The sequence below is a fragment of the Bufo gargarizans genome, chromosome 1 (genome assembly GCF_014858855.1).
Source record: "Bufo gargarizans isolate SCDJY-AF-19 chromosome 1, ASM1485885v1, whole genome shotgun sequence".
NCBI lineage: Eukaryota > Metazoa > Chordata > Amphibia > Anura > Bufonidae > Bufo > Bufo gargarizans.
In genome coordinates, this window is record NC_058080.1 from 506,397,418 (window position 1) to 506,418,166 (window position 20,749).

A 20,749-nucleotide genomic window follows, 5' to 3' on the forward strand; every position below is an offset into this window, starting at 1 on the left:
CAGCACGACCTGGCACCTGCTCACAGTGCCAAAACCACTGGTAAATGGTTTACTGACCATGGTATTACTGTGCTCAATTGGCCTGCCAACTCTCCTGACCTGAACCCCATAGAGAATCTGTGGGATATTGGGAAGAGAAAGTTGAGAGACGCAAGACCCAACACTCTGGATGAGCTTAAGGCCGCTATTGAAGCATCCTGGGCCTCCATAACACCTCAGCAGTGCCACAGGCTGATTGCCTCCATGCCACGCCGCATTGAAGCAGTCATTTCTGCAAAAGGATTCCCGACCAAGTATTGAGTGCATAACTGAACATAATTATTTGAAGGTTGACTTTTTTTGTATTAAAACACCTTTCTTTTATTGGTCGGATGAAATATGCTAATTTTTTTAGATGGGAAATTTGGGTTTTCATGAGCTGTATGCCAAAATCATCAATATTAAAACAATAAAAGCCTTGAACTACTTCAGTTGTGTGTAATGAATCTAAAATATATGAAAGTCTAATGTTTATCAGTACATTACAGAAAATAATGAACTTTATCACAATATGCTAATTTTTTTAGAAGGACGTGTGTGTGTATATATATGTGTACTAGCTGAAGGACCCACTATAACAGTGACATCTACAGCACCCCGCCCCCTTAACAGTAAACCTCTACAGCCCCCCACCCCTTAACACTGCCCCCCCCCCCCCCCAACAGTCCCCTGTTCCTTCAAAATTGGACCTCCACAGCAGCCCATCCCCTTCACTTTGACCTCCACAGCAGCCTGCCCCTTCAACAGTGAGTTTCACAGCACACCACCCCCTTGACCATGACCAGTGGCCTTTCCAGCAATCTGCCCCTTAACATTGACCTCCATAGCGGACCATCCCCTTAACTGTGACCTCCATAGCAGCCTGCCCCTAGGGTGGCCAGAGGTCAAGTTTTAGGAAAATTGGAGTAAAACGGTGTATGTGGAGGCTAATGGCTGATAAGGGTCATGTGACCAAGCTTCTATTGGCTAATGCAGTTTTTCGAAATATCTCAGGAACGGTACGTCCTAGAGGGCTGAGACCTGGTCTAAAACCTTCCCGGACACCTGATGTACCTCTGGGCCAAATTTTGTGATTGTAAATGCGACGGTGCAGATTCCAATTACCAAGGATTGGCTGCTGGGGAAGAGTAGAAAGTTTGAGAAAACACTATGGCTATTTACTTACATCTTAGTCCCTTTCCTTTCTGTAAGTCACCCACCCCATGCAAAAAATAAGTAAGGCCTCATGCTCACAACCAAACCCATTTTGCCCTCTGCAATCCGTGGATCCGACAAATCCAGAGACTGATCTAGTGCATTTCGTAATTTTCTCACCCAGATCAGTAGAATTGCCTATTTTTGGCCGCAAATCAGACAAGATTGTGGACATCACACGAATGACATCCATGTGATGTCCACATATTTTTGCGGACCCATAGAAATAAATGGGTTAGAGTGCGATCCACAAACAAAAGGGGGGGATTGGACCCGTAACAAAACTACAGTCGTGTGCATGAGCACTAAAGGTAACTACATACTGCAAACAGATCTGTTGGACTATGGTAATAGAGGAAGGATAAACTATAAATAATCACAATGACTATAGTAGGGGTACTCAACCGGCAAACTGCAAATGCCAGATGTCAACAACCCTGCATATCCCGATTTCAACTGTATCTGGGTCCTCAGGATTTGGTAATAAAATAAGGTATGTTACATTTGAATGCTAGGAGTTTGAATAAACCTATGCCAAGAAATTTCTAAATTTTAGAGTCATAAAATGGTTGGTCGGTTCTGTTTTATGTAACTCATATACATGCAGTTTGGTTGCATCTTTTATGATTGTGTAATGCTGATTGCTCAATAGCACCAAACAGCAGGTTAGTAGCATGCTTGGTTATTATGCAGTATATCAAGTAATGCACAGGAAGTGTGGAATTGATGTAGTTTGTGACCTTCCGTCTTGAAATCAGGAGAAGATAGCCAGGCAACATATACCCTCGGCAGAATACTACATTAACTGTTATTACTGTGCAAAGTGTGTTTGTTCAGTGGATTAGAAATATAGATGTATTTAAAGGGGTTGTCCTCACCTTTTGTATTGAAGGGCCATCAATCTGATCAGCCAGCTCCATCCATTATGTACAGGATGGAGCTTGTAACTGCCATTGAAGCAAATGAGAGTGGATGGAGCTGTGTAGATCTGGCGCTAACGCTACTTTGAAACAGCTGATCACTGGAGGTGCGTGGTGTCCCGAGGATCAGCCATCAATATGAGTTCTAGGTTAACCCATAGTTTTGGTTGGGATGTGGTGGTATTACTACTTTTTGTCAGTCACAGACTTTTGCAGCCAAGCATCCAAGTAATAAAGTCTTGACACAATGATCATGGCTCCAGATGCAATTCTTCAGTCACAGTAACATTTTGGAGCTCGCAGGGGACAGAGCTGTGAAAGCAAGGGGCAGGATCACAGCCTGTCACTGTAATCCTGCCCCTGAGAATTCCTCTCTGGGCTTAATATATAGTAATATATATATTCAACACCAGGGATGCTCAACCTGCGTCCTTCCAGCTGTTGTAAAACTACAATTCCCACCATGCCCTGCTGTAGGCTGATAGATGTAGGCAGTCCGGGAATGATGGGAGTTGTAATTTTGCAACAGCTGGAGGGCCGCAGGTTGAGCATGCCTGTTCTACACTATCCTTAGGCTAGTTTCACACTAGTGGCAAGAAACTCCGGCAGGCTGTTCCTGCAGGTGAACAGCCTGTTGGATCCATGCTGCCGCTAGTGCACGCACCCCCCTGGACTACCGCTCCAGCCCCACTGACTATAATGTGGGCAGGCCGGAGTTCCGGCGGCAGCACGACAAACATGCGGAGAGGCGGCCAGAATAAAGCTAGGACATGTCTTAATTTTATTCCGGTCGCCTCTCAGCATGTTTGTGGCGGCACACGTGCTCTAACGGCAGCACGGATTCGACAGACTGTTCACCCGCCTGAGTTCCTTGCCACTAGTGGGAAAGTACCCTCATCTAAGTCCATAGGAAGTATTCAGTGTCCTCTGATCATTTTCCTCTCAATACCCATCACATGTTACAATCATCGCTATAGGGATTATCGCAACAAAAAAGGGCAACAAATTTCAGATTTCCATCAGTCAGTAATTATGCTTTTTTATGCACTGAGAGCCACCAACTAGTCTAACTAGATGAACAAAAAAAATCTAGAACAGATTTAGGGGTTTACAATTAGGGACTATAACTATAGTGGATTGGAAATGATATAATGATGTAAGTTAAATTTAGCTTTTTATTTGTTGTGCACAAATTTGAATAAATAAGTGTTTTAGTTGCAAAGATGAAAAGTTCTGTTTGAAAAAAAAATCACTGTAATATATAAAAGTGGTCATATCTCTACACAGCCTATGTGATTTTCTATGTCGTTCCCTTAGCAGACTTTGCTCTGTGTGTGAGATCATTTTCCATCTACATGGGAACAATCCTACCATTCCTTCTACCTTGCACTGCTTTTTCCTACTGACCTTACACTGCACAGGCTCCCATACAGACTGAGCAGACTATCAGCAGATGACGCACAAGTCAGGAGCAACGTGGTGACAGCGACTGTATCAGAACCAGCACCGATGCCAGCCATATAAAGGCACTGCACAGGCTCTACAGCAACAAAATGGAAGGGTAGCTTTAATATAGACTGCCTAAAAAATTGCTTTCTATTAAAAGGGTTTTCCAGGACCTTTATACTGATGACCTATCCTCAGGATAGATCACCTATATCTGAACGGTGGGAGTCCCGGGTGTTGGTGATCAGCTGTTTTGAAAAGGCAGTGGCGCTCCTGTGAGCGCCGCTTACGAAGCACAGCACTCTATATAGGGGGCGCGCTCAGGAAATGCGGATAGCACACTGTGTGCTGTCCGCATCCATTTCTGCCCCATAGAGAATGAATGGGTCTGCACCCGTTCCGCAGATTTGCGGACGTGAGAATAGATCCTAAAGCTTATACTTGGATCAGGCTTGTAATCAGACACTTGAAATTTCATATTTTGCAATCACTGCTGCAAATTTGCATGAAGTTGTCAATACTAACTTCTAAAGTAACTTCTAAAGTAATCCAGATATTTTAGCCTCACCCTGGATTCCCTGGTTAAGTCCTCTCCAAGTCGACACTCCAGGGCTCGTGCTTTACTTTCTGCCTCCCGTGCTTTTTCCTCCGCTACCAAAAGATAAAAGTCAGTTTAGAGGCCAAATGCAAACTCTTAAACTAAAATATCTTTGTTAATTTTTGGGATAAAACAAAAAGCTTCATAAATAGTTTTGACTGGAAATTGCATGTAAAGCAAATTTGTATATTTATATGAAAGCACAAAGAGTAGATTGGTCAGCCAGAACAATAAAAACACTCATCTAATAGTTTATATGCAACCAAAACAGCTCTAAACTGTTGAGGTATGTGCTCCACAAGAAGTCGGAAGGTATCCTCTGATATTTAGCTCTTTAAAGGGATTCTGTCATGAGATTTTAGCCCTATAAGCTAAACATATGCCCATGTCCGTACTAATAACATGAATCCTAAACTGGCCTTATTAAACCTGCTTGTGGCTCTATTAGCCCAAAAAACAGGTTTTATACCCTGTCAATCGCCTACCCAATGGGTGCCCAGCACCTCCTTCCCAGTCTTAATCGCCGCCCTCCTCACCTCAGCGCCACCTCCGCAATCCTCCCGTCCCTCTGCCAGATCCGGCGCCTGCGCACTATGCTCAGCCTGATGCGCCGCGGGATCCTGGCAGCGGCTTCATTGAGCGAAGTGCACATGCGCCCGGCCTGATGCGTATGCGCACTTCGCTCAACGAAGCCGCGGCCAGGATCCCACTGCGCATCAGGCTGAGTATAGGGCGCTGGCGCCGCATCTGGCAGAGGGACGGGAGGATTGCGGCGGTGAGGTGAGGAGGGCAGCGATTAAGACTGGGAAGGAGGCGCTGGGCACCAGACAGCCGGGCACCCTGTATTAACGGATGTCAGATTGGGCACCTTAGGTAGGCGATTGACAGGGTATAAAAATAATTTTTTGGGGCTAATAGAGCCACAAGCAGGTTTAATAAGGCCAGTTTAGGATTCATGTTATTAGTACGGACATGTTTAGCTTATAGGGCTAAAATCTCATGACAGAATCCCTTTAAGTACTCTAAGGGCTCATGTACACGGCCATAATTCTGTTGCATTAAAGGGGTTCTCCAGGAATAAAAAAAAATTTAAATACTTAAATATTATTTTATAATAAATATATTCACAAATACTTTTCATTACTTAGAATGTCTCATTTTGTCTAGGGAGTAATCATTAGGAGAAATAAAATGGCCGCCGTCCTATCAATACACACAAAACCTGTCCTAATCACACAGCAGGATGAGTTACTTCACCACAATGAGCCATAGTGCTGCCTCATCCTCCTCTCTGCTTGTCAGTAATCATGATCCTGAATACAGGGGAATCTCTATGGGAATAGAGATGATGAGGAGACATGAGAGGAGGGTGAGGTGTGGCTAATGAGCAGCAGCACTTGTTTACAGTCTCCATTACCACAGTCTGTCCTGTCCGTCCTCTCTGTACTTCATGTCTCCTCATGAACTCAATTCCCCAGAGATTCAGCTAAAGTTCTTATCATCTGTATTCAGGATCATAATCTGACAAGTAAAGAGGAGAAGGAGGCAGCTCGTTACCTAAGTGTTGTAAAGTAACTTGTCCTCACGTGTGATTAATGGGTTTTGTGTGAACTAATGGGACAGCGGCCATTTTGTTCCCCCTGATGATTGCTCCCCAGACAAAAGAGCCAATATAAATAATGAAAGATATCTGAGAATATATTTATAATAAAAGTAATATTTAAGTATTTTAATTTTTTTAATTCCCGGAGAATCCCTTTAAACATTCTGAATTATGCCCACAAATTCTGTGTGAATGCAGGTCTAATGATCTAAGGTAGTAGCATCATTGAGATCTATGTGCTACAAGTTCGGGCCATTAGACCAACATTTGGGACTGAATATTCCGGTGTAAATCGCCCCATATTATACGCCTAAATTATGGCAGAGTGCATAAGCCCTAAGTGATAGGATTTGTTTTTCCTGCACAGCCCACAGATGCCCAGGGTTGCCACTAGGCAAGTTAAAAGCCAAATGTCCACATAACCAAAAAAATAAATGTGACTTAGGCTACTTTCACATCTCCGGCACAATGATCTGGCCGCTAGATCTTGCAGAGAATGCTTGGAATCGGCCGGAGACAAGCCGCAACGTGCAGTGGTTTGTGTCCGGGTGATTCTCAGCATATTTGCTGGATTGCGCCTGGATCTCCACCGGACCCCATTACAGGGGGGCCAGTGGGCATTCCAGTTGCATCCGGCATGGCCAGATCCAGAGAATTCCTGCAGGCTGTTCTCTGCCAGAACATTCTGCTGGAATCCATGTCGCAGGTGTCAAGTTATATATTAATATGTTGTGTTTAAAACATCAGAGTCATTATTTAAAACGGTAGCTAGCAATCCATCCTAGAACGTACTTGGGGTGCCTCCTCTTGCACAGCTTTCTAGTTGCGTAAGGAGGCCTTACTACACACTGCACTCTGGCACCTGCATGTACTTTACTTTGGTGAGCGTCTCTGTCAGGCAGGAATGCTGTTCTACAATAGATAGTAATGATGCTATCCTGTGTGTGATACGCGTCATAACTGAACAGCCTGGCAGAAACAGGTAGGAAGGATGCGATCTAGCCCCTCATTCCTGTCTGGCTGCTTAGCCATAATGGCTAAATCATAGCACTGCATCATTACTATCAACTGTATAGCAATGTTCTTATTATACAGCAGATGGTAATTGAACAATCCTATGTGCAGTATGCAGTCAGGCTTAGCAGTCAGACAGGAATGCTCACCAATGTGGAGTATATTCAGGCCAGAAGCACAGTGTGTAATGAGGTCCCTCGTCACCACTCTACGCAACTCTGCAAATGGAGGCAACCCTTCTAATCTACAGTTTGCTTGTAAACATTTTAAATAATTCCTGGAGAAACCCTTTAGCTCAGTGCCACCTTTCCCTGGCATGTTTCACAACTAACCTAGAGTCTTCAGGGCTTGTATTCGAACACTTTCTATCATAGTCAGAATTAACATTGCTGCTGTTAAATCAGACTACACAGGCTAGCCTTCGATCCCCACACACATCAATGAGCCTTGTGCTCTGATAACACTGTTGCCAATTGCCCTTCTTTGGACCATTTTTGGAGGGTACTAACCACTGCAAAACATTAACACCCACACATGTTCAGATAATTACGCTTGTCCATTTTTCCTGATTTAAACACTTAAGTTTTAAGAACCAACTATTCATTTGCTGCCTTCTATATCCCCTTAAAAGTGCCACGGTATCGAGATAATGTATATTTCAGCTGTTAGCTGGAGATGAATGTTATGACTGATAAAGTGTATTTAGCATGTAATTAAGACAATATATAACAATGTTATGTAACAAGAAATAAAAAATGCACGTTCACATTTTAAATGCAACAAGATCCCATATGGCCCCCACAATACCAATTTTTGCCATGTGCTCAGCCTTCTTCACCTCCTGTTCAGCTCTTGTTTTGAACCGATTTGATGTATATCTGTACATTCTGAAGGGAAACAATACGTGTAAAAATACTATAATACAAAGTCACATGCTAAAAAGTCAATTTTTTAAAAAGAATTTCTTAAAAGATCATTTTGCCTTTGTTCAGACTGGCATCATGGTTTACATTTTTTAAAAGCTAAGAAAAAAAACAAATAACTTTCTTTGGAGGTATATCGACGTTCCATCATCTTGACTGTAAGCAGAGCATAGCAAGCTGCGCTTTTCTTACAGTCAAAATTGATGGAATCTGTGATGAAAAGCCCAAACACACAAAATAAAACATGCATATGCCTGAATGTTGGAAAAGCCAATTTTCTACTTTCTAAGTCTAACTTACAGTATCTTTTCTCACCTGGGCTTGTAAAGACAACAAGATAATCTTTTTGTTTGAACCTTGTGGTCATGGATAAAAATTCTCATTCTTGGATCAATATAAAGAACAGCAGCATAGGCTCGAAAGGAGCGTCTTTCAGGTTTCCTAGAAAATAGATACATTTATGAGAGGAAACAAAACCATAAGTCCACACACAGGGACGAAACATGTTAAACACTTGCAAAAAACACCAAAGCAAAAAAGAACCTTTGGATTGCTGGCAGCAGTCATATGCTGCTGATGTGCAGTCAGCGCTGCAGCCCTGTAAGCAATGGCCACTGGGAAGACCAGATCTGTAGCGCTTAAGAAGCAAGCAATTCAGCAGGTAAGTACTGCTTACTTTGTTAGGGTACTTTCACACTAGCGTTTTTCTTTTCCGGCGCTGAGTTCCGTCCTAGGGGCTCAAATCCGGAAAAGAACTGATCAGTTTTATCCTAATGCATTCTGAATGGAGAGTCCGTCCTTCAGGATGCATCAGGATGTCTTCTGTTCAGTCTTTTTGACTGATCAGGCTTTTCAGAAAAACGTAGCATGTTGTATTTTTATCTCCGGCCAAAAAGCCTGAACACTTTGACTGAACGCCTGATCAGGCTTTTTTCCCATTGACTTGCATTAACGCCGGATCCGGCCCCGTGTGTTCAGTCAAAACGGATCCGGCTTTTGCATGTTAAACCCGAAAAATGTGAAAAAAAAGTTAAAGTCCATAAATGGCGGATCCGTTTTTTCCAATGCATTTTTCCATTGTGATCGAAAGCCTGATCAGGATTCAAATGTAATCCGTTTTCACACGTTTTTCCGGATCCGGCGGGCAGTTCCAGTGTCGGAATTGAACGCCGGATTAAAACAACGCTAGTGTGAAAGTAGCCTTAGCTTACACAGTGTAAACAGTCCCAATTCTCAGAGTTTGGTTATCTGATCTTGGAAGGACTGTTACACCAATTTGCATAGGTTCCTCTGCTAAGGATGCAGTAGCATGGAGCAGGAGTAAATTACCACACATTCCCTCAGGTATCTGGCCGATCTAATGTCTAGAGACACGTCCTTGATGAAAAGGCCATGGGCCTGAACTGCAATATTCCTCTACAGTACGTCTTCCTTGACAAAAGTTTACTCCACCATTTAGTACCATCATCAGAATCGCCATAAAAAAGGTTTAGGGTTGCAAAACAGCAATCCACAGATGACAATTCTTAAAAACCCAAGAGGTAAGAAGAACCTCCACATTTAAGTATACCCCTGAAGCAAGGGAATTACCAGTCCTGATTTCAAATGTATGTGTGTCTTGAGAACTCAGAGACAGTTAAATGTACCGATTCCTGGTCACCAACCTTTGCTATCCTGCACAGACAGGCATAACACAGTGACGTCACTGCGCCTGGTAAGCAACAGACAGCACAATCTGGAGATCATGTGCTCCATTCATTGGGGGATTGGGACTATTTGTTACGTTTTTATTTGATTAAAAGTACAGGGACAGCACTATAGTGAGGGGGGCACTAAGGGACAACAATAATGTGAGGTGGCACCACCGAAGCCAGTGACAGAGAAGCAGGAGACTATGCCCATGTCTTGGAGAAAGTAAACATCCAGGCATGAGCAGATGGACACAAGGGGGCCAGCATGCAGGACCAGAGCAATGAGAAACAGTTAAGTACAAGAGATAGCACAAAGCAAGTCGGACCCTGTGACTGGTCAGCCTAGCAGCCTCCCGACTGGCCATTGGTGACTGTCAGAATAAGAAGGGCAACATGAGACCAGAATGAGGCGACCTTAGGACCCATCTACCAGAGCTAAGTTCAGGACACCCCTAAAACAAAGAGATGAGGACACTTGGAAGAAAAGATGGATCCTGTTCAAGACCAAGTGCATGCTGTGGAGAATGTTAATAGATGACATGGCCAGAGTCACCTGATGGCTACCTTTCCTGATAACAGTGAAGGAAGGGGCTGCCATCTTGGCAAGGTGCTGCTACCATTTTATAATAAAAGGGAACTTTGTGTCTTTTGGAGGTTTGTAGGGGAAGATTGATATATTATCTCAAATGTACTGGAAGAGGGAACAGATTGCATTTTCGATAAACTGCTGGGCTTATATAAATTTTAGGACTGGAAACGAAATTCCATAGGGAGACCAATCCTTGTACCCACCACCCTAGCCTGAGTTAGGGATAACTCTCAAGAGACTTGGGGAGTCGGTAATGAGCCCAAACTGCATTCAAAGTCGCCTCCAGAGGAACAAAGAATAAAAGTAATAGGAGCTTGATTTTTGGGAGCAGTAAAAAGTGGGTCTTTGCACCAGAACAAATAAGGTTCAATAAATGATTTGTGAAAATTAGGCAACGAATAGCCCGCTAAACATATAAGACAATACATTAACTTCTGACAAATACAAGGCCTTTTTTGGGCCCAAATAAAATTGGGCGATTGCCTTTTGGAAGGCTGTGATATCTCAAAATGTAAGTGGAATGGTATGACAGGAAAACAAGTATGAGATTTTAGGGAGTGCATTGATCTTTAAAGTATTAATTTGACCCACCCAGGATAAAGATCTCTGAGTTTAAGTCACCTGTAATTTGTTGGATAAAGGAAGGATAATTTTGGTCATATAAGGTATCCAGGGAGGGGGTCGTTTTCACTCCTAAGTAATGTAGGTCTGGATGAGTCTGGAATCCAAAATCAAGATAAATTAATTTCTGGACAAGAAAATAGCAGTAAATTTTTAGGGGAAGTGTGACCCTTGAGCTTTGAGATAATAGTAGACGTCTAAAAAATACTTTTAAGAGTATTTGAATGCACCTTGAAGAATGCTATTAAAGAGGGAAGTTTTTTGTTTTTTTTACTATACATAGCCGTTAGGCCATCTGATCCAGGAGCCTTTCCTAATTTTAGTTTTCTGAAAATATAATCTAGCTCTTTGGTAGATATAGGGTCATTTAAGTTGGACATTTGGGTAGTTGAAAGTTTAAGTAGAGTTAGTGAGAGTAAAGAGATGTATGAGTTACCCTGCTAGAAGTCCATAGCAGTACGATGAATATGGTTTGTTTTAGGTTAGAAGGGTTGAGCAAATAAAGTGAACTGTATTAATCTGTTTGGTAGCTCTCGGTTTAGCTTCTAACAACCTGTCTGTTTTGTTTGACCGTTTAACCCCTTCTACATCATGCTGTAAATGTATGGCATGGCAATTTTCACGTTGAGGCACCATGCTACACATTTACAACATAGCGATGGAGCTGGCTCAGGAATTAAACCAGCAGCCAATGTCAGCTGTAAGTGTGTCTTATAGTCCGAATGCTAATAACTTCCTTTATGGAGGCACGGGGAGGTGAGGGAAGCGCTATGCTGGCTGTACTAGTCTTCCTTGGTCTTCTTCCGGGTCCTCCTGTGCACCGTGTCCTAACCGCGCACAGCGTCAGGACACAGTACAAGTAGGCATGCACTATAACCTGATGCTGTGCTCAGTCAGGCTCACAGTACACAGCAGGACCCAGAAGAAGCGATGAAGCGGTGTGTCCTGGATACCTGGCACCGTCTGGAGCAAGCAGTGCTCCAGACAAAAAAAAATATCAAGGAGCCATTGGCTCCTAACCTGAAAAATTTAGGAGCCAAATGAAATTTTTATTCGCCAAATTTAAAATACATATAATATAGCTGGGATGCTTAGGAGCATGAGGTTTTCTAAACTACAGCCCATGTTTAAGGAGTTGTACACTCATTTCCATGACCCGTCAGACTAGCCAGATTTGCGTTGGTAATCCCTAGGTGCTGGGTCCTGGCACATTTGCTTCCCGGCCTCTGCTGCTTGTCTTGGGTTTCTCCATGAAAATGTTTGGCTGCAGTGGCATCAAGACAATCTCTGGCCACAGTGGAGATCTGCTCCCCTTGCATCACATGACCATTTAACATAATGCACGGGAAGCAGTGGTCAGTCATTGGCTGGAACGCCGTCAAACAGGAGGTTTTCATGAAGGGACTCAAGACAAGCAACAAAGGCTGGGCAGCAAACGAGCCAGGACCCTGCACTGGGCATCAGGCAAGTATGGTCACCAACAAAGGTCCTGCCATTCTCAGAGGTCCAGAAATTAGTGTATCCAAACCCTTTAAGGAGTAATTTTTATATTTTTCTTTAAGGGGTTTCAAACCAGTATTATTATACACAAGCTTTACTCTTTATTCTCAACCCCTCTGCTTGCCGGTCAGTGAATGACAACCTCTTGTTTGCTGTTGTTTCTTGAGGAAAGATTGCCCATATTCTAGTGCTGCTCACTGTGTAACTGTGGCTGGACATGGACATTCAGTCTGTGAATGTCAACCTTAAAGGTTTCCATTCACTGCCAGCAAGCAGAGATGTAGGAAAGCTAGGGGACCTCCTCTGGCAGCTGAACTAGCCTGTGCTTAACACCTTATAGGCTGCTTCAGTGCCATTTTCCCTCTTTTTAACTCTACCACGTCTTTGGCACAGAAAGGAGCAGTTAAGGGCTCTCTGCCCATCACCCCCGTGTCAGTAAGGAGCCGTGCACGGACATCGCCCTCCTTTTCTAGAACGTGCGCAGTATAGGCGGGAATCTCTCCTTATCAATCTGTGTGCCTTGGGACTGCTGAGCGAACCCCTAGGCCAGGGGAGTCCCACCGTTTCATCATTCTGCCAGCAGTAACACGGACTGACGAGAAGGTTGACATCCGATTGCTATTCCCTATGTGGAAATGAATACTGGTCTTGTGAAATAAGGGGAATAGATTATATGATTTATGATCAGAAATGGTTACTAGTCTGCATTGATAGGATTGCGCTGGTTTCACACCGGAGTCTGTCTGCAGGAGCTCTGTACTGCCGGGGTCGCATAGCATTATATTGATTTATGATGCTATGTAACCCTTACAGTTCAGGAATGTATTGGATAACACTGACCGCAATAGGTCAGTGTTAGGGTCCATTCACACGTCCGCAAAATGGATCCGCATCCGTTCCGCAATTTTGCGGAACGGGTGCAGACCCATTCATTTTCAATGGGGCCGGAATGTGCTGTCCGCATCCACATTTGCGGATCCGCACTTCCGCATCCGTGCTTCCGTTTCCGCAAAAAAATAGAACATGTCCTATTCTTGTCCGCAATTGCGGACAAGAACAGGCATATTCTATTAGTGCCTGCAATGTGCGGTCCGCAAAATGCAGAACGCACATTGCCGCTTTCCGTGTTTTGCGGATCCGTGGCTCCGTGTATCCGCAAAACACATTGCGGACGTGTGAATGGAGCCTTATCCAGTACATTCCAGACCTCTAAGGGTTACATAGCATCATAAATCAATATAATGCTATGCGACCCCGGCAGTGCTATGCAAACCAGGACAGCAAGTGTTAAAGCAGCACAGCCAGTGTTTATACTTGTTCTTACGGATCTCTGCCTTCTCCTCGTGACCCCATAAGGACCCTCCCAGTCCTATAAAACACACTAATAAATCTGCATACGGGTGACTCGCCTCGTGTTATCAGCCGTGGACTGTGCGGCCCTAGTTGAAATGTCTCCAGCAGCTCAGCGTCACAGCACAGACTCAACTCCAAAACTTGCCAGACTGCTGGAAGCGGGAGCACAAGCCATGCCCACTTTCTATGCCGGGTAATCTGAGGGGCGGATCTTCACCCAGCAGACATCTGCAGCGTGTGTCTGTCTGCTGGATGAAAGCCTTTTTTTTCTTCTTAGAGGCAGAGCAGCGAGCGGAGAGTCTAGGCGCAAATGGCGACAAGACTACAAAGTCTTGTCACCATTTAGCAGTTCTAAGTCGCATTGGTGACCATTTTGGTCGCCATCTGGAGCCCTGGCAAGCAAGGTAAGTTTATTTTATTTTCTTTGTAACGTCTGATCTGAGGTTTGATAAGGGCTAGGGGATCCGAATTGAGGCCGAGTGGGGCTGGGGGTGCGATCTGAGGCTTATAGGGTCTGACTGGGGGGCTGATCTGAGGCTGATGGGGGGCCTGATCTGAGGCTAATGGGGGCTGGGGCATCCAATATGAGGATGATTGGGGCTAGGGGGTCCGATCTGAGGGTGATTGGGCCTGATCTAATTCTGATGGGGGCTGGGGGTTTGATTTGAGGCTAATGGTTCTGATCTGAGGCTGATGGAGGGTCTGTTCTGATGCTGATGAAGGTTGAGGGGTCTGATCTGAGGCTCATGGAGCTTAGGGGTCTGATTTGGGCATCTAATGTCTGTTGAAGAATGGGGGTCTGATTAAGAATGGAGGTCTGATAAAGAATGGGGGGCCTGATTTAGGGGTCTTTTTTTCCTCCTCCAAATCCTAGGAGCGTCTTATAGTCCAAAAATATGGTAGCCTGTAATTTTTTATTTTCATGCCCCAATGCTAATAAATTCAATGAAACACATGTGTGGTAAAAATGCTCACTGGTACCCCACATTAAAAGGGGTTGTCCAGCCGTTTATATTGATGAGCTATCATCATGACATTACATGTCGTCTCCAGTGGAGCTCTGTTGTAGCGCAAAACAAGCACTCGCTAAATTTGCGGGGGGGGGGGGGGGGGGGGGGGGCATAACGGGGTGCAGGAGCGCTATATTTAAAAAAAAAAAAAACTGCCAGGGTGGCAGCATCAGCGGGGGGAGGGTACCCCACAGGTCTAGATATTTATCTCACTCACTACAAGCCCATGAAAGGTCCTCTTTAGTTCCTTGAGGGGAGTAGTTTCCCACATAGGTCCAGGAGAGGTTTCTTATGTTTTAACACCACAACTTGAAGTAGCGCCTGAAAACTCCCTAAAAAACTGAACTTAAGGGAACCACTGTATTTAAAAAAACTGCATCAGGATAATAAATTTGGATTATTAGTTCTATTCTATCACCTGCTGTATTCCAAAAAACGGATTAAAGGGATTATCCAGAGCAGTGTCCGTGATCAAATTTTAACCTGAGATGTGGCGGGCAAGAGTGACCATGGCATCTGAGCAGTTAGTTAAAGAGAGAGAGAGATAGAGAGAGAGAGAGACGGCTCCCTCTGACCACCAACTGCCAACCTCTGCGGTGAAGTTGTGGAGTGCCAATGAGTTGTCATGGCATCCCAGGCCTAGTGAAGGCTTCCTGCCACTGTAATTCTCCTAATAAGCTCTGCCTGTGGCATGGCTTAAAAAAAGCGACATGACATTACAACTCAACACAACAACATCCTCAAAGACTGTATAGAATATTACAGTCTATGATATCCGCGATTGAAGCAAACATTTTTAAAATCCCTGGGGGTACTGTACATAGAGTAAAATTTGAATAGTTCAAAATTTAAAATCCCAATTTTACATATGATAATTAACATTCATATGTAGTCGTACCCCCAAATAGTACCAATACAGAAAAAAAGCTTTTTATTAAATTAAAAGCAGTAGATCATAATAAAAACTATATACAATTGGTATCACTGCAATAGTGCTAACCTGCAAAATAACGGTAATGTTTTTGCCACACAGTATAAACTCTAAAATTAATGACAGAATTGTGTTTTTTTTCAATTTCACCCCTCAAAGAATGTTTTCCCCATATGATATTGTAGTGTAACTGGTGTAATACAAGTTGTCCTGCAGAAAACAAGCCCTTATATGACTGTGAATGGAAAAGTAAAAAAGTTAAGGATTTTGGAAGAAGGCGAGGAAAAAAATGAAAATTGTTTATGGCGGGAAGGGGTTAAAGTTTAGTACCTTCTAACACACAATTTCACACATACTTTCAGCTTTTCACTTACGCTCCTTCAGGTGGGGTCCCAGCCATCTGAATATCTTTTGGATCAGACACTACATCAAGCTCTGGTTCCCCGGAGTCCATTAACTTCAAATTAAAAATTACAACCAGTGTACCTAAGACGATCATAACAAAATATTTTATCTTTGGTTTATAGTGCACTTCGTAAGAAAAAAAAATTTAACGATTCCATACAGCCCGATTATTAACTGTGTATATTACCTGCATCTCCGTTAATTTTTCTGAACTGTTCCATAACTTCTTTGTGAGAGTGAAACGGAGAATACTTGTAGATTAGTTCTGTTTCAATGGCAAATTTTTCCATATTTTCTGCCAACGCCTCACCAGTTTTTGAATTCCATGTGGGGAGAGGAACGATCACCTATAACAGGGATAAAGAAAAAACACAATGAGATTAGTATGTGGGATTATCTATTAGCATATACATCAAACCTTTTTACTTTTCTTTTTAATGCACATTAAAATTAAAAGGTTTTTTTGTAGCGTGCTCCCTCTGTCAAACACCTTAGATGTAGTGGCCACTATGCTTCTTTCACTATTGACTGAAGCATCTAAAGGGTTAACACGATCGGTCTACAACTTTATTGATCTCCTACCAGCGTACAATGCCTAAAACTGTTAGTAACAGACCCAGCATCAGTACTGCAGAGCAAGTAGCACTATTTTCTGCTTCGGAAGAGCTGCTGTAAAAAGGCAGCATATCAGAATTAGTCCCCTTAGCGGCCGCCGTATAAATATGATATGGCGGTTGTTGAGAGGTTAAAAATACTTGCCAAAATTCCCAAAACTAAATGGTTGGTTCAACTCTCCTCAGCAGTGCCTTACAAATACACCTCTTTGCCATAGCACTGAAAAAACCTGCCTACTACTGTACAGATAAACCCTCCAGACACAAAACAACTGTGACCTGTCGAGGTGTGGACTCTAAGGGTGCATTCACACGACCGTATAAATGGATCCGCATCCATTCCGCAATTTTGAGGAACGGGTGCGGACCCATTCATTTCAATGGGGTCGCAAAAGATGCGGACAGCACACAGTGTGCTGTCCGCATCTGTTGTTCCATTCCGCGGCCCCGCAAAAAATATGGAGCATGTCCTATTCTTGCCCACGGTTGCGACAAGAATAGGCATTCTCTATATAGAGCGGGCCATATGCGGTCCGCAAAATGTGGATCACAAACGGCCGGTATCCGTGTCTTGCAGATCCGCAATTTGCGGACCGCAAAACACGGTTGTGTGAATGCACCCTAATAGTAACTGGCTTGCTCAGATCCTTAAACTTGACAATTTTTCCTGCTTTGAACACATCAACTTCAAGAACTGGCTGTTTAATTGAAGCCCAACATATTCTACCCCTTAAAGGCATGTACACCTTTTGGGGGCAATTTTATTTATTATTGCATTGTAATCATTTTGGTCTTTATTAAAAATATGGCTTAGTAGCTGCCTGTGGATTTTCTGTCTTTTCCGTCATCTGGGGAGCTGACGGCTCCTTATCTCTGCTCTCTGAGCTCCTAAACACTCCTTATAGCTCAGTCCTTATCTTACTGATAAGAATGTGTCTTAAATAAGTGTTTATGACCTCTTAGGCTGAGTTCACATCAGCGTTCAGCCTTTCCGTTCTCCTGCTCCGTTATAGGAGCAGGAGAACGGAAAGGACGGATTGGGCACATAACTGAGGCGAACGCAGCCTACGGACCCCATAGACTATAATGGGGTCCGTTAGGTTTACGCTCAGAAGATGATTTTGGAGCGGAGACGAAAGTACTGCATGCAGGACTTTTGTCTCCGCTCCAAAATCATATTAACCCCACAAAGACAGCATTATACTCATGTGCGCAGTGGCCGCCGGGCGCTCCTTCTTCTGTCTCCTTCTTATAGCATTAGCAATGCGCCGCACAGACCTATGAGAAGAAGGAGCGCCCGGCGGCCACGGCGCACGCGAGTATAATGCTGCTCACTAACATACCATGGCAGCCAGGGCTTCAGTAGCGTCCTGGCTACCATGATAACCGATCAGAGCCACGGCATTACACTGCTGGGACTCCGATCGGAACTGCCCACTGCCACCAATGATGGGGGGGCGACCCTGTGGCCTCCAATGATTAATACTGGGGAGGGAGGGAGGAGGGGGGGCCCACTGCCACCAATGATGGGGGGACGACCCTGTGGCCTCCAATGATTAATACTGGGGAGGGAGGGGTGCACTGCCACCAATGCAGGGACTTAAGAACATTCACCTGAGGGGTTAATTGCGCGGATCACAGCGTCCTCTCAGAGGTCGGGTGCCGGGAATGCAAATCACAGAATTCCTTCCCTCCCCCACGCCGGCCGAACTGCTAAGAGCGCCGCCGCAAGCGGCCAGCAGGTATCGGGGACATTCGCACGAGTACAAGTACTCTGCAAATGTCCCGTATCGGTTCATGCTGGGGCGGGCGGCCGCAGATTTAAAAGTGGTCAGCGCACATGACCGCTTCTATGACGTCACGAAATACAGCGGTATTTAGGAAACAGCGATATCGCCGTTTTTTTAATACCGCGGTATATCGGGATACCGGTATATCGCCCGACCCTACTCTGAAGGTGTACATAGCCTTTAAAGGTATGTTGACTTCAGAACATTTTTAACTCTGAAACCTGCAGCAAAGACACGTCACATTCCATAGATGTAAAAGAGAATCCACACTATAGTTTCTATGGAATTGGATTAAGCCTACTGAATGGGGCTAAATCAAAAAGGATCTGCATCATGTAAACTGCAACACTGCAAATACACATTGGATTTTTTTCTGCAAATGTAACCTAAATAGGGACATAGTAACAAGACTGTTATTCACTTTAATGTTATGGCTGATCAGTGTGTATCTTTCTATTTTGATGTTAAGTTATGATGTGAAGGTGTTCCAAAAAGTATATTGTGGTGTTGAGGAGTGCAGTCCATAACAGCCAGCAGTTCTTTACATTTAAGCTAGTCTCTGAAACCTTTGGTGTAAGGCTACTTTCACACCTGCGTTCAGGTGTCCTCTCGTGAGCTCCGTTTGAAGGGGCTCACGAGCGGCCCTGAACGCAGCCGTCTGGCCCTAATGCATTCTCAGTGGAGGCGGATCCACTGAGAATGCATCCGCCTGCCAGCGCTCAGCCTCCGCTCCACTCAGTAAGCGGACACCTGAACGCTGCAAGCAGCGTTCGGGTGTCCGCCTGGCCGCGCGGATCCGTTCCGACTCATAATGAAAGTCAATGGGGACGGATCCGCTTGAAGATGACACCATATGGCTCAATCTTAAAGCGGATCCGTCCCCCATTGACTTTCAATGTAAAGTCTGAACGGATCCGCTCAGGCTACTTTTTCTAAGTTATAATGCAGACGGATCCATTCTGAACGGAGCCACCGTCTGCATTAATATGAGCGGATCCGTTCAGAACGGATCCGATCGAACGCTAGTGTGAAAGTAGCCTAAATTTTAGGTTATTATCCTGCTGGATTATCCTTCTCCACAATGATGCAAGCATGTCTCATAAGAATGGAGTTGCACTTTTCTGCTCAGGAGGCAGTTGAAGGATGAAACTGAGCATGTGCGGCCATCTCAGTCAGCAGGACAAAGAAATGAGAAAAAGAACAAACTGCAGGTGGCGCTAAGCAGATACATTTTATCGAATAACTCAGTGGCTATGCTACATTTTTAATTACATGCAATTACAAAAGTATTCAGATCCAGGGGCTGGTTTGAAAACTGTAAATTATTTTTTGTGGGAAAACCCCTTTAAGTATGTCTTCGTTACAAGCCATTCAGTTACGAACATGAGAACTATTAACAAAAAAAAAGACATTTATTAAATAATTTCCTGCCAAATATGTACATGTTAAGCCATAGTAGGCACTACAGACTACTGCTTGTCATTTTAGACAGCTACAAGCTAACCTTTTGTCAACTGTTATTGAAGGGAATGTGTCACCTATATATTTTCTGCCAGTTAAAACCAGTGACACTTTTTTGTAATCTGTTTTTACATTTTCTTTTTTTTTTTTTTTTTTCCCTGAACGTAAATATGCAGGTTGCCATCTCGCCTGACCTGTTCATAACAGTATTTAGAAATGTGCTTTAAAGCAGCCCCATGGGCCATGAACACAATGGTCAGGACAGGACCCTATTGAGTTCTATGCACGAGTTTTCTAGGCATTATCTATGACCTGTACAAAGGACATTGTACAAGGAAGGAGTAGATCATCTCTGACATCCACCTATTGTGAATGGTAAATTCTGTGTTATCTATATATAAAATTGATATCTGTAATTGTAATCCTGCCTGTGACACTAATGACATGACTGCCAAAACGAGATTTGTAAAAGGCAAAAGAAGTAATGCCTATTGTTAGACTTAGTGGCCGATGCAGGATTTTAGGATTTAATTATTTTCTTTTTACATACAGTGACAAGGAAAACTCAAAGCAACATAACCAAAATTCTTTAATTTTTTTTTTAACCCTTAGTGACTAATGATGTACTATGTACATCATGATGTAGTGTGAGTTACTGCATCATGACATGCACACTACATAATGAAATTAAAGTGTCACTGCAATTTGCAGTGACACCGGCATCTTAACAGGTGTCACGGACAGCATAGCTGTCTGGGCACCCGTCAGGGGACGAATCACAGCGGTCCCTGTTTCCCGGTCGCTGTGATTGGTCACTCAGAACACTTCAGGAGATCAGAGCTGCGCTGCCCTGGTCTCCTGTCAGAGTGCCCCCAAGTAAATTACCACACCACACAGTGCCCCAAACACATTGTTCCCCTGACACCCAATCCTCCAACCACCCTTCCTCCCCACTAGAACTTTAGTGGGTTTTCTTTTTTTTTTATAAAATAGAGTAGTATATAGGTCAATAGGTAGCTTGAAATAGTTGAGGTTAGTGTTAGAGTT

The 20,749-nt window shown here is 43.8% G+C and overlaps 1 protein-coding gene across 3 annotated transcripts in view; it reads right to left on the reverse strand.

Annotated features, from left to right (window-relative positions):
* MORC2 (MORC family CW-type zinc finger 2) overlaps positions 1 to 20,749 on the reverse strand; it is a 107,737-nt gene that overhangs the window by 47,566 nt on the left and 39,422 nt on the right. For all 3 annotated transcript variants that reach the window (XM_044275231.1, XM_044275239.1, XM_044275247.1), the window contains exons 8-12: positions 16,025 to 16,184; positions 15,807 to 15,918; positions 8,053 to 8,178; positions 7,622 to 7,701; positions 4,168 to 4,250 (exon numbers count right to left, since the gene is read on the reverse strand). In XM_044275231.1, coding sequence (XP_044131166.1) covers positions 4,168 to 4,250; positions 7,622 to 7,701; positions 8,053 to 8,178; positions 15,807 to 15,918; positions 16,025 to 16,184 — 561 coding nt within the window. The remainder of the gene's footprint in view (positions 1 to 4,167; positions 4,251 to 7,621; positions 7,702 to 8,052; positions 8,179 to 15,806; positions 15,919 to 16,024; positions 16,185 to 20,749) is intronic.